This window comes from Gadus morhua, chromosome 22 (assembly GCF_902167405.1).
Source record: "Gadus morhua chromosome 22, gadMor3.0, whole genome shotgun sequence".
In the NCBI taxonomy this organism is placed as follows: domain Eukaryota; kingdom Metazoa; phylum Chordata; class Actinopteri; order Gadiformes; family Gadidae; genus Gadus; species Gadus morhua.
Window position 1 is genome coordinate 2,996,353 of NC_044069.1, and position 17,677 is coordinate 3,014,029.

General features: G+C 40.6%; 1 protein-coding gene across 1 annotated transcript; it reads right to left on the reverse strand.

The window, feature by feature from the left end:
• Positions 1–1,332: 1,332 nt before the first annotated feature.
• LOC115535484 (uncharacterized) lies at positions 1,333–16,763 on the reverse strand. The gene is made up of 4 exons (XM_030346746.1): positions 16,644–16,763; positions 2,155–2,281; positions 1,778–1,911; positions 1,333–1,577 (listed from the first exon to the last, which is right to left on the reverse strand). The coding sequence occupies exons 1-4, from the start codon at positions 16,651–16,653 to the stop codon at positions 1,516–1,518; spliced, it is 333 nt and encodes a 110-aa protein (XP_030202606.1). The 5' UTR covers positions 16,654–16,763; the 3' UTR covers positions 1,333–1,515.
• Between the last annotated feature and the right edge of the window lie 914 nt (positions 16,764–17,677).

Here is a 17,677-nt window from a genome sequence, read left to right on the forward strand (position 1 = left end):
ACCTTGAGCCATGTCTAGAAGGTTGATCTTCACTGGTTGTGTTCTTCTGCAGAGATGGGAATCGTTGGTGAGGTTACTGCTCTTGGGGCCCCTACTTTTAAAGTCAACCTCAGGGAAGACGTTGTGAGGGAAAGAGGATAACCACCCCAGATCAGTTACTGAGCAATACATATGGAGTAATTATTACAACACCATAACACAAATTTACATCTTTCTTGGTCCACAACTTGGAAAGTCATCCATCCCGGATGACCTTGTTGTCTGTGAAACATCCAACGCTGATTCATCATCTCTTCTTACAGTCAAAAATGTTTAAACCTTAACGGGCCTTTGGGACTGCTTCCTAACGCTGGACAATTAAATTAAGTAAAACACAAGGTCAAAAAGTTTACCATATTATAAACATAAAGGTCTTATTCATTAATGTTCTGATTATGATCTAAATTTATGTGTATATTTCTAACATAGCTCTGTTCTCCGGTCCTCCATGGGTAAACATGATGTCATGTGGACTGGGCGCTGTTTGTCCAGGTAGCTGTGTAGCATCTGAGTAAGAATGGTTGCTTATAAGTATCAAAGTAATTAGTATTTTTTTCATCTTTATTTTTTTGGTCTTTCTAATTTATTCAGTATTTTCTTCGTCTGTTCTGGGGCGGCTCAATTAACAACCATTTTTACAAAATAAACATCACTGACTTAGACTCTAGAAGATAGCTAAGGAATGGGAAGCCGGGTTTTTCAAATGGTGTTTCCATGGGGCGGTCTCTTTAATGACTCTGATTGATGCATGATTGGCCAATTGCTGCATGAAGGCTAAGTATTGGTGACTCTTGCATGCTGCTCGTTCCCCTTTCTGCCAATTTATTTTTTCGCTATTTACAAACATTAGCATAGAAGGACAAAAGACATATTATATTTTTTAAGACATAGACACACAAAAACACCCTTAAATATCCAATATTTATGTGCATTATATGACATTTCTCTGTATACATAAATTGTTTGCACAATTTTTTAAATGTAAATGAACCTGTACAGTATAGTAAAAAAATGTATGCATTCAAGTAAATGTACTGTCCGGTTTCATTTGGCTTTTTAAGAAAAAATTGAAATAATATGTGTGCAGTTACTATAATATAAACGGAACTATTAATTATTAATATTAATAACTATGTTAATGATAACTAGAAAGAACCATATCAATAACTATTCATAACTATATAAATATACGTGATGATCTGCTTTTGTGTACTCAGAATCAAAAGAGATATGATGGCAGGCAGCGTGGGCTGGTTACTGTGAGTCTGTGCCAATACAGTGGAATGACACAAATGAGATAATTGCAGTCCTTTATTCCATTATATTTTTCACTTCCAATTAATCACTATCTATGTTCAATTCAACATATTTGTTACATTTAATATAATTCAGACTAAATAATCATCATATTAAGGAGTGTCGAGCAGCACTCAGTGTAATCCAGGACCCTGCAGGAAGATGGCGCCACAGTCAGTATCACTTGGCCATGTAACGCAGGATGATCACGTCACTGTCCTGGACAGTGTAGTTGAAGAGTCCTGAGAAACCAGATGAAACACATCTAAATATCAGCAGCCAATATAAAGTTACCAAACTGACAGATATATGTTTCAAGGTGTGTGTGTGTGTGTGTGTGTGTGTGTGTGTGTGTGTGTGTGTGTGTGTGTGTGTGTGTGTGTGTGCGTGTGCATGTGCGCTTGTGCGTGTGTGTGTTTCTGTCTTAGTTCTCTCAGCTTACCAGCAGGTGTTGTCATGTTGTGGTTTTGCACCAGAATTTGCCAGAAGCCGGTGTCAGTTTTGGTAATAGTGTCATTACCAAAAGTCACCTGGGTCAAATAAGGTGGCAATCCAAATTTGCCTGCAGTTTTGAAACTGTAATGAGGACACAGAAATAGACAACAGGTAAATTACTTTGATTCATAATGAACATCTGGACTTATGAAATGAAGAATTATAAAAATCTTTTACAAATCAGAAAGAATTGTAAAATCTTTCAGATTATGTAGCGGAAGTAAAATGGGATGCAGGACTTGCTCCGTTTCCATGCACCAGATGATTGATAAATGAGGATTGAGGACATAAAAGGGGCCAACACATTTTGACTACACAACAAACCTGAAGTCTGAGACTGAATCTTCAAATTCATTCAACGCCCAACCGAGTTTCTGGTGGCAGTGCGAAGCAGGTTTGTATTCAGCTTTCTTGTTGCCATTAGCAGTCTCCACCACCAGTTTAAAGCTCACTTCAACAGCACAAGGAAAAGCATTAGGAACAAGTAGTGGACATATAAAGCCTAATCCAGCTATAGTTTGAGAAATGAGTAAAGTCTTGATGTTTGTCCAAAACCCGATGGCTAACCCTTACCCTAAAAGTGAAAGGTGATGTATCTCCTACCTGCAGCCATGTCTAGAAGGTTGATCTTCACTGGTTGTGTTCTTCTGCAGCGATGGGAGTCGTTGGTGAGGTTACTGCTCTTGGTGCCCCTGCTTTTATAGAAAACCCTCAGGGAAGACGTTGTGAGGGCAAGAGGATAACCACCCCAGACTAGTTACTAGGCAATGTGCCAGGGTACTTTGCAATATGCCCAGTAACTCGGCATATTAAGTAATTTTTACAACACCATTACACAGATATACATCTTTCTTCATCCTTACTTTCTTAGTCATCCAGCCCTGATGACTCTGCTATGTTTGTGAAATATCCTACGTTGTTTCTTCATCTTTTCTTGCAGTCAAAAGTGTTTAAACCTCAACCTGCCTTTGAGTCTGCATCCTAACGCTGAACAATTAAATGAAATAAAACCCAGGGTCGAGAGGTTTACCGTATTATAAACATAAAGGTCTTATTCATTGATGTTCTCAAAATGATAAAATGAAAAACATAACTCTGTTCTCCCATCCTTCATGTGTAAATATTATGTATTTTTGACAGGGTCGCTGTCTGTCCAGTTAGCTGTGTAGCTTCTGAGTGACAATGTTTGTATGTGTGTTTATTTAAATTTTGTCGGTCAATCAGTCCGTCTATTTGTCTGTTTTTTGTCTTGTTTTTAATGTAATTATTATTTCTTCCTCTGCTTCATTATTTTTTTCTGTATTTTTGTTGCCTTTTTTTTGGCGGCTCCACTTTTATTGTGAAGATGTCACGTCAATATATGTTTCCATGGGGCTTTTATTGTGAAGATGTCACGTCAATATATGTTTCCATGGGGCTTAAATGACTCTGATTGGTGTGTGATGCTGAAGTCCGTGTTGATTGGACAACTGCTGCATGAAGGGTAAGTATTGGTGAAGACTCTTGCTTACTGCTTATTCTCTACGATCTTTATTCACTACCTACAAAAATTAACATAGAAGGACAGAACACATATCATGTAATAGTTTCTATAGTGGAATGGTGTGGCAAGACCTTTCAAAGCAGCAATGAGGAATAGTAAAGTTGAAGTAGGTTGCAACCGCTATAACACACACACACCCTCCCATGAAACATTATTCTTTCCAAAACACGCACGCACGCAAACACACACACACACACACACACACACACACACACACACACACACACACACACACACACACACACACACACACACACACACACACACACAAACAGACATAAGACATCAACACAGAATCTTACTTTTAAGAAAAGAATCAAATAATATGTAGGCAATTTATAGAATATAAACTGAACTATATTAATGCTAGCTATTAATTACTAAATTAATAATAACTATGGATAACAATATAAATAACTATTCATAATTATATAAATATACATGATGATCTGTGTTTGTGTACTTAGATTGAACAGAGATAGGATGGCGGGCAGTGGGGGCTGGTCACTGTGAGTGAGTCGGTGCCAAAGCAGTGGAATGATACCAATGAGATCACTGCATTATTTATTCCATTATATGTATTATTTCTAAATAATTTCTATGTTGAATTCAAAATATTTGTTACATTTGATATTTTCAGACTAAGTGATGATCATGGAAGATGGTTCAATGATCACCGCCCTATAGCCTTGACGTCAGTGGTGATAAAATGTTTTAAGAGATTGGTAAAAGATTTTATATGTTCATCAACACCTGGCTCATTAGACCCTCTTCAGTTTGCCTATCGACCCATTAGAAGTACTGATGATGCCATATCCCATGTCCTCCACACCACTCTCTCCCACCTGGACGAAGGGAATGGGAATTACGCACGCCTGCTGTTCATTGACTATAGCTCGGCCTTTAACACCATTGTGCCGAATATTTTAGTCACCAAACTCAAACATCTAGGTCTTAATACATCTCTCTGCTCCTGGGTTCTCAGCTTTTTGACGGACAGGCCACAGGCGGTGAAGATTGGGAGCTCGACGTCGAATACTGTCACTCTCAACATTGGTGCCCCCCAAGGATGTGTTCTAAGCCCCCTGCTTTATTCCCTATACACCCATGATTGTAAAGCCAAATACAAGTCAAATTTGCGGATGTTACAGTAGTGATTGGACTCATCTCCAACAACGATATGACAGCCTACCTAAATTAATTTAAGATGCTGACATCAAGGTGCAATGACAACTGCCTGAACTGAACATTGCCAAAACAAAGGAATTGGTGGTTGACTTCAGAAGGGACAAGCAGAGGCTACATCACACACCACTGAACATCCAGGGTGCCCTGGTGGAGGCAGTGAGCCACTTTAAATATCTGGGAGTAGTCATCTCTAAGGACCTTTCACGGACATCACACATCTCGCACCTGGTGAAAAAAAGCAAGACAGCGTCTGTACCATCTTAGAAAGCTGAACAAATTCAGAATATCCAGAGAGCTGCAGAAAACATTCTACTCAGCAACAATAGTGTCTGTTATTTCTTGAAATATCACAACCTGGTACGGAAATAGCAACTCTCAGGATAAGAAGGCCCAGTGGTGTAGTCTACGTGATACGCAGGTATACGCCGTATACCCACTAGGAACGCACCAGGATTTGCGCATACCCACTTAAAAATATGCACGGATACGTATCAATCGTCTTGTGACAGATCTTTCACTTCTGTGTTTATTTTTCGCAAATATCGGTTGGGTATAACTGCAATAAAATACTTTAAGCAGGGGAAGTTAGCTCCTACATTCACACATTCATAAAATTCCCCCTGCGCGCTCGCGCTCTGCCCTGTCTCTGTTACGAAGCGCGAAGCTGCCCCTGCATCTCTGCACGTTAGTTGGCGGGCCGAGCCCCTCCTTCTCGCGTGTGTGTGCGTGTTTGTGTGTGTGTCCAGTCCTCCCATATTAATGTGTAAACCACATAACAAGTAGTCAACAGAAGACAATGTTTTAATCCCACTTTATATCTCCTTGTTACTTTTAGATGAGAACCCCTGGCTAGCCTTTCGGACTGGGTGTCAGGCTAGGGAATTTAAAAACAGGCATCCTTGGTTAGAGTGGAGGGAAAAAAAGTTAGGTAAATGTCAGCCAACATACAGTTGGTATACACAATTGAAATTCATAATGTTAATCACTATGCAAATGAGAGTAAAGCTAATTCATGGTAATTTTTAAGGTGCAGTAATTTCACACTTTTACACAATTCAGTGACTGTATGGTATGTTAGATAACAACAGTAAGAGCTCAAATTAGAGCAATTGAAAGAGTGAAACATTAGTCTCCTGTCATCTCCTTCTCATAGCCATGGTTGTAAACAGTTCATTAAATTATTTTGCGTAGATTTTGTCCTTGTTTAGCATGTGCTATTGCTACTATAGATATACAAAGCACAACTTGTAATTTTTGTCTTCTATTTGTTCATACTGTTATTAAAACTGATAAACCTACTCAGCTTTCCATGATTGTTGATAATCGTTAAAGGTCAGCGGGTTGTAGACCCCTGCGTTGGTGAGTGTGGTGCGACACCCCATAAGCGCCACACACGACACGTACCGTTGGGACGGGTTTGTACGAGGCTGGGAGGGAATACTCACAGTATACCCACTACAATAAAATAGACTACACCACCTTGCATAGAGTCATCAGGTGTGGCGAGAAAATCAGCAACACTGCACTCCCTGGACTTCAGGGCATCTACACTAGGCGTTGCCTGTCAAGGGCAAATACAATTTCAAAGGACTGTCCTCACCCAGGCCATATAATGTTTCAATGGTTGCCCTCTGGAAAGAGGCTTTGTTCTCAAAAGGCCAGAACAGAAAGTCTTAGAAAAAATTTTTTCCCCCAAGCCATCCGCACAATTAATGCATAATTCCCACTCTTCATAAAGTTTTTATTTTATTTATTTAATCCAATCTTCTTAAGTTTCAATTATTAAACTTTGCACAGCTAGGAGTTGCAGTCGCAATCCCCATTAAACTGCTCTTTGTTTCTCAAATTAAGCATGTGACAAATAAATACTTGAATCTTGAATGTTTGTGTGTGTGTGTGTGTGTGTGTGTGTGTGTGTGTGTGTGTGTGTGTGTGTGTGTGTGTGTGTGTGTGTGTGTGTGTGTGTGTGTGTGTGTGTGTGTGTGTATTTGTGTGGTAGTGCTCTAAGCGTACCAACAGGTGTGAACATATTGTGGTTTTTGACCAGCATTTGCCAAAGTCATCCAGCCCGGATGACATTGCAATGGATGTGAAATATCTTACGTTGATTCATCATCTCTTCTTGCAGGCAAAAGTTTTTAAAACTAAAGGTGTCATTTATTAATGTTCTCATTATGATTTCTATTTACGTGTATAATTTCTAACGTAACTCTGTTCTCCGCCCCTCCATGTGTAAAGATTATGTCATTTGGACTTGGTCGCTGTTTGTCCAGTTAGCTGTATAGCTTCTGAGTGAGAATGTGTGCATGTGTGTTTGTGTATCTGCATTGTGTCGGGTTGTTTATTAGTATTAATGTAATTAATGTTTCTTCATCTTTATTTATTTTTTCTTTCATCTACAAACATTAACATAGATTTGGACAAAAGACACATCATGTGATCAATGGCGGTTCTACATTGGGGCCTACAGGGGCCAGTGCCCCTGCAGACATGTCCTTGGCCCACCCTGTGGCCCCCCCGTGCTGACGAAATAAAACAATCATGAATTTATTGATTTTAGACGGGTACATTTGAGCGGCGCACCCAAACAACATGCTGCTGCTCGGTAAACGAGAGCTCAACGACTACTCTTGCAGAAGGGAGCCACGATTTCTCCTGTTGCAAGAGTCAAAGCTAGGCAAACCGATTTAATTTCGTAAGTGAATAATTGTTCTTGCACATAACTGTGTTACTTTAGTTCCTCACACTGATGATAAAATGAAGTTTGTCAATGTCTGGTCTCGATATATTTAGAAACTTAATCATATCCAAGCAAACTCATCGAAGCTGAAGCGAGTATCCAAATGTCAATATCCTTGATATGTCCAAGCCACACGATGTTGTGATGTTAACAACATATATATATATATTGGGATAACAAATGCATTTGAGTAAAGAGTAGTAGGCTATCTGCCCATGTTAACGAGGGTTGGTTGGTTATTCAACGAAATCGAATGCATGCCCCTACATTTTTTTTCTTCTAATAGCAGCTATCATGATATGAGGAAATAACAGTAGAACCCTTACTGTAAGCCAGGGGTCTTCAACTACAATTTAACAAGGTCCAGTTACTAAAAATTCATTCCAAGAAAGGTCCGAAGCTCTAACCTACCACGTCCTAATAGCCTACTTTTGTCAAATACAATCGACACAAGATATTTCCTTATAATTTCAGATGTATTCATTTTCAATTTCCAAATAGCTTACTTTTAACCATGAAAAACAAGTAAGACAAAGTAAAACACATAAACATTTCAAGTAAACAAAACAGGTACATTAGGCCTGCATTTCAAGTAAACATAAAACGTGCATAAGGCCTACATGTCAAGTAAGCAGAACAGCTATACTATGCCTACACTTCAAATGAGACAAAGTGCATTGGGCCTACATTTCAAGTAAGCAAACAGGGACACCAGGCCTCTCAAGTAAGCAAAACAGGTACCCCATCTGTAGTGACCGAGACAACCGTTTTTAGATCAATCCCCCTCTTTGACAGCATCTCCTTAATTGTCGTTGCAGCTCACATTGGGATTTGCTTTATTTTTTCACACAGTTCATCCCTTTGTTTACCTTCAAGTATCGTCGCGGCAGCGGCGTTCAAGCACACCTTCACAACAGTCGCGTCACTGAAAGGTTTTTTATGTGGCCCCAAAATCCATGCAATCTTAAGTGAGCATTAATTTGCACGTGCTGGCCTGAAAATGATTGTGTGAAACTCGTGTGAAACTCGCGTAGACCACTCATACTGAGCTCTCTGCTCGGATATTTTCCGCGCTCTTACTTCTAACTTCTAGGAATACTATTCCTCGAATGATCTGTGTTTGGATTCGTAATGCCGCTTAATATTCCCATCTAAGTTTAAATAAATATAAGTTTCAACACATAAAAGACACAACAAAGGTTTAGTTCTGCCTTGCGGGAGAATGAACGTGTATCGGTCAGTGCAGTCATCTTTAAAATGTCTGTTTTCTTGGTCAACTATCCTAATTTTCTAGCAAGCCATTTTCTCATTCCAAATTGCTCTTACGGTAAACAAACGATTTGATTATTATTTTTTGAGTGACGCTATTACGCACATGCCGTGACAGACGGAGGGAGGGGGGGGGGGGAGTTCGGTGAGTGCATGATCTATTCATAACTATATAAATATACGTGATGATCTGCTTTTGTGTACTCAGAATCAAAAGAGATATGATGGCAGGCAGTGTGGGCTGGTTACTGTGAGTCTGTGCCAATACAGTGGAATGATACAAATGACATAATTGCAGTCCTTTATTCCATTATATTTTTCACTTCCAATTAATTACTATCTATGTTCAATTCAACATATTTGTTACATTTAATATAATTCAGACTAAATAATCATAATTTTTTGAGTGTCGAGCAGCACTCAGTGTAATTCAGGACCCTGCAGGAAGATGGCGCCACAGTCAGGATCACACGGCCATGTAGCGCAGGATGATCACGTCACTGTCCTGGACAACGTAGTTGTAGAGTCCTGAGAAACCAGATTAAGCACATCTAAATATCAGCAGCCAATAAAATGTTACCATATGTATGGATATATGTTTGTGTGTGTGTGTGTGTGTGTGTGTGTGTGTGTGTGTGTGTGTGTGTGTGTGCGTGTGCGTGTGCGTGTGCGTGTGTGTATGTGTGTGTGTGTGTGTGTGTGTGTGTACGTGTTGTAGTGCTCTCAGCTTACCAACAGGTGTGATCATGTTGTGGTTTTTTACCAGAATTTGCCAGAAGCTGTTCTCAGTTTTGGTCTTAATATTATTACCAAAAGTCACCCGGGTCAAATAGGGTGGCAATCCAAATCTGCCTCCAGTTTCGAAACTGTAACAAGGACACAGAAATAGACAACAGGTAAATTAGATTAATACATAATGACCATCTGGATTTATGAAATGAAGTAGTATTTTAAATCGTTGAATCTTTCAGATTATGTAGAGGAAGTAAACTGGGATGCAGGACTCAGTTTCCATGCACCAGATGATTGATGAATGAGAATTGAAGACCTAAAAAGGGCACATTTTGGCTACACAACCTACCTGAAGTTTGAGACGGAATCTTTCAAATCATTCAACGCCCACACAAGTTGCTGGTTGCAGTCCGTAGAAGGTTTGAATTCAACAGTATTGCCATCAGCAGTCACCGCCAGTTTAAAGTTCACTTCAACAGCACAAGGAAAACATAAGGAGCAAGTAGTAGACGTATAAAACCAAGTCTAGATATGGATGAGTAATGAAAAGACCCTTATGTTAGTCCAATGTCCGATGGCTAACCCAAACCTTAAAAGTGGGAGGTTGTGTATCTCCTACCTTGAGCCATGTCTTGAAGGTTGATCACTGGTTGTGTTCTTCGGCAGCGATGGGAATCGTTGGTGGGGTTACTGCTCTTGGGGCCCCTGTTTTATACAAAACCTGTGAACTCACCTTGTCCAGGAATGCACCAATCAGGACGGCTCTGCTAAGAGATCTGAAAAACATACACTGGTCTGACGACTCTTATTACTTTGGAATCACGAAGAATTGGGGTTGATTGACAGCTGATAAAATATTTCCGTAACTGGAGCATGACCCCCCAGAGCAGGTAATAAAATGGAAGTTTAATCTGTAAAGGCCTGCTTTCGATTTTGAGCAGCATTAAGATCTGCATTACTGATACTGTGGCTGCACTAGACTATATAAGTCTACTACATGTTCCCAATGCTTGTCCTTGTCCTGTTGAGATGATCGTTGAACTCGTAGTGAAGACTGCTGATGGACCTGTGAGGCTGAGCTTCAGACCTTCTGCAAACCAACAGCAGGTCCTCCAGTGGGCATTGGTTTACTTTTCGACAACAGCGTCACCCTTCAGGCATGCAGTCAAAATGTGTTGTACTTCCTCAATCTTCATTCATCAATGATCTGGTGCATGGAAACAGACCTAGTCACCCCGTCCAGGTTTACCTTCTCTTCATAATCTCAAAGATTCCACGATTGAAACCCTTTCAAAAATGAACACTTTACTTCAGACATCTGGTTGGTAGTTATGAAGAAATGAATTTGAGTGTGTATTATGTCAGCATACTCTTTGTAGTCTATGGAGTTCTGGGCCAGGTGGTCTTTGGTTGGCAAAGGACACCTTGTCTATTCTGATCAATCAGAAAAACACAAGCAACAGGTTCCACACCTGACACCTGTTGGTCGTCAGGTGTGTGAAACATCGTGCGTCATTCAGACATGTCTTCCTGATTTGGAATCAAGAAGAACTTAGATAACATTGAAAGTCTGTTACCAAGAGAGTCAGAAATACAAAAGTGAGCTGGAATGATCAACAGCACGATTTGACTCCTTTTCAGAACAAACTCCCCATTGTATTCTTGCCAACTTGCTGGGTTAGCAAAAGGAAATGCTTCACAATGAAACCACGCTATTGTTACACAGTTATTCTGTGTCTTATTACAAAACCCACCGCAGAGAGTCGTCCATCAGTGCAGTGCGCTCATACAGAGGGGGATCAGAGGGCCTTAAGAGTCAGGGTTTAATTCAAATTCAAAGAACTTTATTCTTCCTGTGAGGGAACTTCATTTGTGGTCAGGCACATACAAACAAGACATACTTCAACAATCAATAGTTAGTAATCACGTACGAGAATAAATCAATTAAAAGCTATAAAAACCCTGTGAGTATGGGTGGAGGCGTAGGTAGGGTTGGAGGTGTGGGTATGGAGAATTGATTGTTAGTTGGGGGAAAGTAAATAGGTTGAAGTCTGAAGTGATGTTGGGTTGGCTGGGATGGGGAGGGCTTACTGTTTATTCACCAGCCTGATGGATGCTGGACCAAAGGTGGACATGGCTCGTTTGGTTCTTAGGGGCAGGGACCGAAGTCTCCTTCCAGAAGGTAGCAGATGGTACTGGTTGATGAGGTTATGGGTGGGGTCCGACATGATCCGTCTAGTTTTCCTGATGGCCTGTTTTTCGTGCATGGCTGTGAGAGTAGTCTGTGGCTGTCCAATGATCTTCCCGCTCATCTTCATGATCCCGTTGAGGGGACATTTGTTCACCTCTCTCAGGGAACCCAACCATGCCAGGATGCTGAAGGTGAGGGTGGGTTTAATGAAGCAGTTGTAAAGTGACTGCAGTGTTGACACGTCGACTTGTAGCCGTCGTAGCCTCCGGAGAATGTCCAGGTGTTGTTGACATTTCTTGGAGATGCGGTCTGTATGACTTCTGAAGGTGAACTTGTGATCAATGATGGAACCGAGGCATTGGTATTCTTCCAGTCTCTCGATTATCTGCCCATCTACCTGAAGAGCAGGGGGGCTGGTGGAGGAGCACCTGGTATTGATGACCCTCCCATTGGTTTTAGGGATGTTCAAGGTGGGATGGTTATCCCTGCACCAGAGAGAGAAGTCGTCCACCACAGACTGCAGTTGCTGCGCTGAGTTGGTGGTATCCACGGTGACTGTTTCGTCAGAGTATTTGATAAACACCATGTCAGGATTCTCACTTCTTTCGTCGTTGGTGTAGAGGGTGAACAGGCCTGGGGAGATCATAGAGTCTTGAGGACATCCTGTGGAGAAGGTTCTGAGGGTTATCTATTGGTACCGGCTAATACTTGTCCAAAGTTGCCCAGAATATTTAAGTCCATGAGGAGAAACGCAGAGTCCTCCACCACTCCAAAGTGGAACACCTTCATATTGAAAGCCGAGAACAGGTCTTGGCTCAGATTCTATCACGTGTAGTTTTTTCAGAAAACTCACATCACTAGTTTATAAAAAAACACGTAAATGATGAATTCCAGAGTTGTGTACGGGGCTATGAACCAGGTTGGAGGGTTCTCTCATGCCACACTGTCTCCCAGTCATTCCTCTCTCCCCTGGGGAAGATGAATATACCCCAAATCAGTTGAATTATTGGTCTATTTTTGGAGGTAAAGGTTAGCTGCGATATTTAGGTTTTAGTCTATGCAGAAGATCTGTCACATCGACATGCTACCTTTATTCAACAATACTTTGAAGAAGATGAGGAAGTCCAGATAAAGCCGAACGGGGTTGGCCATCATTTAGTGAAGAAGACATAACAGAGGAGTTTCAGTAAGACGGCGTACATGTCATATTCCCGGTGGTGCAGGTCGGTATATCTGTTCGGGTCTCGGATGACAGAGGATATCACTTGGCTTCCAGATTAGCCTCTGAGGTGGGGCGAGCTACAAGTAGGGAAGCTTGATGCGTGAAGCGTATTGATTATAGTCTCACGGCTTCCAGAACAGTATCAGGAAGTGTCGCAAGCCGAAGGGAGGGGCGGGTTAGCGCCCCTCGGTTTGGAAACCTCACTGAACACAAAACAAAGTTACCCTTCTTTGTCCACAACATGGCGCGGCTCTGTGGCGAGTTTGGTCTTTAAAGAACCACCCACTGTGACCAAATGGAGGCCAGCTGCCCTTCAACCTGGTGGTGGTGGACGACCAACCCAACAGAGAACCACTGATGTACTCTGCACACGCTCCGCCGGGAGGCCTTCTGATCGGGGCCATGACCAAGCTTTTCATATTATGAAAGCAATATTATTATGCATGCATACGATATGAATGTACCTTTATTACGCTTCATCGATCTCATAATAAGTTGATGAGAAAGTTGATGTTCATGAATCCCCTGTCCACACCCCCTAGTGGCCTGAAGGCAAAAGGCATGTGCTGAGAATGCCAATGTGTTGATCTGGCCTGCATATTGATACGGTTTAGAAACCTCACTGAACACAAAACAATTCATTGAGTCCACAACATGGCGCCGTTCTTTGGTGAGTTTGGTCTTTAAAGAACCACCGACTGTTAGTCAGTTGTCCTTCCACCTGGAGGTGAAGTGCAGTCAAACCAACAGAAACTGTGAGGTTTTCTCTGCCCAAGCTGCCTTCAGGGGGGTTCTGTTTGGGGCCAAGGCCAGACTCAACAACTCTAATCCACACTTCAATTAAGTCCCCCCATGTTGTTAAATATCACCTTCATTCATTCATAGCACTTAGGTTTATCTTTGTATTCTGTTTTACCTCTGACCATTCAACTTGTCTCGCTGCAGGCTGCGTCCCCGAATAAACAGGCTGAAATCTGCCGAAAGAATGCAAAAATACTTATTTGTCTTTCTGTCTGTCTGACTGTCTCTCTTTTTCTGTCCGCCTGTTTTAGTGAAATTTTCCATTGCACTAAAACATGTTTCCGGGTGTTTGTGTGTGTGTGTGTGTGTGTGTGTGTGTGTGTGTGTGTGTGTGTGTGTGTGTGTGTGTGTGTGTGTGTGTGTGTGTGTGTGTGTGTGTGTGTGTGTGTGTGAACAAAGTGCAACACTATTCATTTGTTAATTGCAATCCTTATAGGTGCCACTTCCATGCCAATTTTATATCTAATTTCCATATCAAATCAACAAATTTGTTAAAGTAACAAATATTGCAAGATTGTCGAGCAGCCCTCAGTGTAATTCAGGAATCGGCAGGAAGATGGCGCCACAGTCACAGTTTGATGGTTATGAAGCGCGGGAGGACCTCGTCATCTGGCTGGAATCTTAATGTTTGTCCAACATCCAATGGCTAACCCTTACCCTAAAAGTGAGAGGTTTTGTATCTCCTACCTTGAGCCATGTCTAGAAGGTTGATCTTCACTGGTTGTGTTCTTCTGCAGAGATGGGAATCGTTGGTGAGGTTACTGCTCTTGGGGCCCCTACTTTTAAAGTCAACCTCAGGGAAGACGTTGTGAGGGAAAGAGGATAACCACCCCAGATCAGTTACTGAGCAATACATATGGAGTAATTATTACAACACCATAACACAAATTTACATCTTTCTTGGTCCACAACTTGGAAAGTCATCCATCCCGGATGACCTTGTTGTCTGTGAAACATCCAACGCTGATTCATCATCTCTTTTTACAGTCAAAAATGTTTAAACCTTAACGGGCCTTTGGGACTGCCTCCTAACGCTGGACAATTAAATTAAGTAAAACACAAGGTCAAAAAGTTTACCATATTATAAACATAAAGGTCTTATTCATTAATGTTCTGATTATGATCTAAATTCATGTGTATATTTCTAACATAGCTCTGTTCTCCGGTCCTCCATGGGTAAACATGATGTCATGTGGACTGGGCGCTGTTTGTCCAGGTAGCTGTGTAGCATCTGAGTAAGAATGGTTGCTTATAAGTATCAAAGTAATTAGTATTTTTTTCATCTTTATTTTTTTGGTCTTTCTAATTTATTCAGTATTTTCTTCGTCTGTTCTGGGGCGGCTCAATTAACAACCATTTTTACAAAATAAACATCACTGACTTAGACTCTAGAAGATAGCTAAGGAATGGGAAGCCGGGTTTTTCAAATGGTGTTTCCATGGGGCGGTCTCTTTAATGACTCTGATTGATGCATGATTGGCCAATTGCTGCATGAAGGCTAAGTATTGGTGACTCTTGCATGCTGCTCGTTCCCCTTTCTGCCAATTTATTTTTTCGCTATTTACAAACATTAGCATAGAAGGACAAAAGACATATTATATTTTTTAAGACATAGATACACAAAAACACCCTTAAATATCCAATATTTATGTGCATTATATGACATTTCTCTGTATACATAAATTGTTTGCACAATTTTTTAAATGTAAATGAACCTGTACTGTATAGTAAAAAATGTATGCATTCAAATAAATGTACTGTCCGGTTTCATTTGGCTTTTTAAGAAAAAATTGAAATAATATGTGTGCAGTTACTATAATATAAACGGAACTATTAATTATTAATATTAATAACTATGTTAATGATAACTAGAAAGAACCATATCAATAACTATTCATAACTATATAAATATACGTGATGATCTGCTTTTGTGTACTCAGAATCAAAAGAGATATGATGGCAGGCAGCGTGGGCTGGTTACTGTGAGTCTGTGCCAATACAGTGGAATGACACAAATGAGATAATTGCAGTCCTTTATTCCATTATATTTTCACTTCCAATTAATTACTATCTATGTTCAATTCAACATATTTGTTACATTTAATATAATTCAGACTAAATAATCATCATATTAAGGAGTGTCGAGCAGCACTCAGTGTAATCCAGGACCCTGCAGGAAGATGGCGCCACAGTCAGTATCACTTGGCAATGTAACGCAGGATGACCACGTCACTGTCCTGGACAGTGTAGTTGAAGAGTCCTGAGAAACCAGATGAAACACATCTAAATATCAGCAGCCAATATAAAGTTACCAAACTGACAGATATATGTTTCAAGGTGTGTGTGTGTGTGTGTGTGTGTGTGTGTGTGTGTGTGTGTGTGTGTGTGTGTGTGTGTGTGTGTGTGTGTGTGTGTGTGTGTGCGTGTGCATGTGCGCTTGTGCGTGTGCGTGTGTCTGTCTTAGTTCTCTCAGCTTACCAGCAGGTGTTATCATGTTGTGGTTTTGCACCAGAATTTGCCAGAAGCCGGTGTCAGTTTTGTTAAGAGTGTTATTACCAAAAGTCACCTGGGCCAAATAAGGTGGCAATCCAAATTTGCCTGCAGTTTTGAAACTGTAATGAGGACACAGAAATAGACAGGTAAACAGGTAAATTACTTTGATTCATAATGAACATCTGGACTTATGAAATAAAGAATTATAAAAATCTTTAATTATGTAAAATCTTTCAGATTATGTAGCGGAAGTAAAATGGGATGCAGGACTTGCTCCGTTTCCATGCACCAGATGATTGATAAATGAGGATTGAGGACATAAAAGAGTCCAACACATTTTGACTACACAACAAACCTGAAGTCTGAGACTGAATCTTCAAATTCATTCAACGCCCAACCGAGTTTCTGGTGGCAGTGCGAAGCAGGTTTGTATTCAGCTTTCTTGTTGCCATCAGCAGTCTCCACCACCAGTTTAAAGCTCACTTCAACAGCACAAGGAAAAGCATTAGGAACAAGTAGTGGACATATAAAGCCTAATCCAGCTATAGTTTGAGAAATGAGTAAACTCTTAATGTTTGTCCAAAACCCGATGGCTAACCCTTACCCTAAAGGTGAAAGGTGATGTATCTCCTACCTGCAGCCATGTCTAGAAGGTTGATCTTCACTGGTTGAGTCCTTCTGCAGCGATGGGAGTCGTTGGTGAGGTTACTGCTCTTGGTGCCCCTGCTTTTATAGAAAAACCTCAGGGAAGACGTTGTGAGGGCAAGAGGATAACCCACCCCAGACTAGTTATAGGCAATGTGCCAGTGTACTTTGCAATATGCCCAGTAACTCGGCATATTAAGTAATAATTACAACACCATTACACAAATATACATCTTTCTTGATCCTTACTTTCTTAGTCATCCAGCCCTGATGACTCTGCTATGTTTGTGAAATATCCTACGTTATTTCTTCATCTTTTCTTGAAGTCAAAAGTGTTTAAACCTCGACCTGCCTTTGAGTCTGCATCCTAACGCTGAACAATTAAATTAAATAAAACCCAGGGTCGAGAGGTTTACCATATTATAAACATAAAGGTCTTATTCATTGATGTTCTCAAAATGATAAAATTATAAACATAACTCTGTTCTCCCATCCTTCATGTGTAAATATTATGTCTTTTTGACAGGGTCGCTGTCTGTCCAGTTAGCTGTGTAGCTTCTGAGTGACAATGTTTGTATGTGTGTTTATTTAACTTTTGTCGGTCAATCAGTCCGTCTATTTGTCTGTTTTTTGTCTTGTTTTTAATGTAATTATTATTTCTTCCTCTGCTTCATTATTTTTTCTGTATTTTTGTTGCCTTTTTTTTGGCGGCTCCACTTTTATTGTGAAGATGTCACGTCAATATATGTTTCCATGGGGCTTAAATGACTCTGATTGGTGTGTGATGCTGAAGTCCGTGTTGATTGGACAACTGCTGCATGAAGGGTAAGTATTGGTGAAGAATCTTGCTTACTGCTTATTCTCTACGATCATTATTCACTACCTACAAAAATTAACATAGAAGGACAGAACACATATCATATAATAGTTTCTATAGTGGAATGGTGTGTCAAGACCTTTCAAAGCAGCAATGAGGAATGTTGAAGTAGTTTGCAACCCCTATAACACACACACACCCTCCCA

Bases quoted from the DNA above. Each gene is read 5' to 3' on its own strand.
- LOC115535484 (XM_030346746.1), bottom strand. The intron at 1,912-2,154 runs GTTTGTTGTGTA...TCCTCATTACAG, and splicing joins GATTCAGTCTCAGACTTCAG to TTTCAAAACTGCAGGCAAAT. The intron at 1,578-1,777 runs GTAAGCTGAGAG...CTGGTTTCTCAG, and splicing joins CAACATGACAACACCTGCTG to GACTCTTCAACTACACTGTC.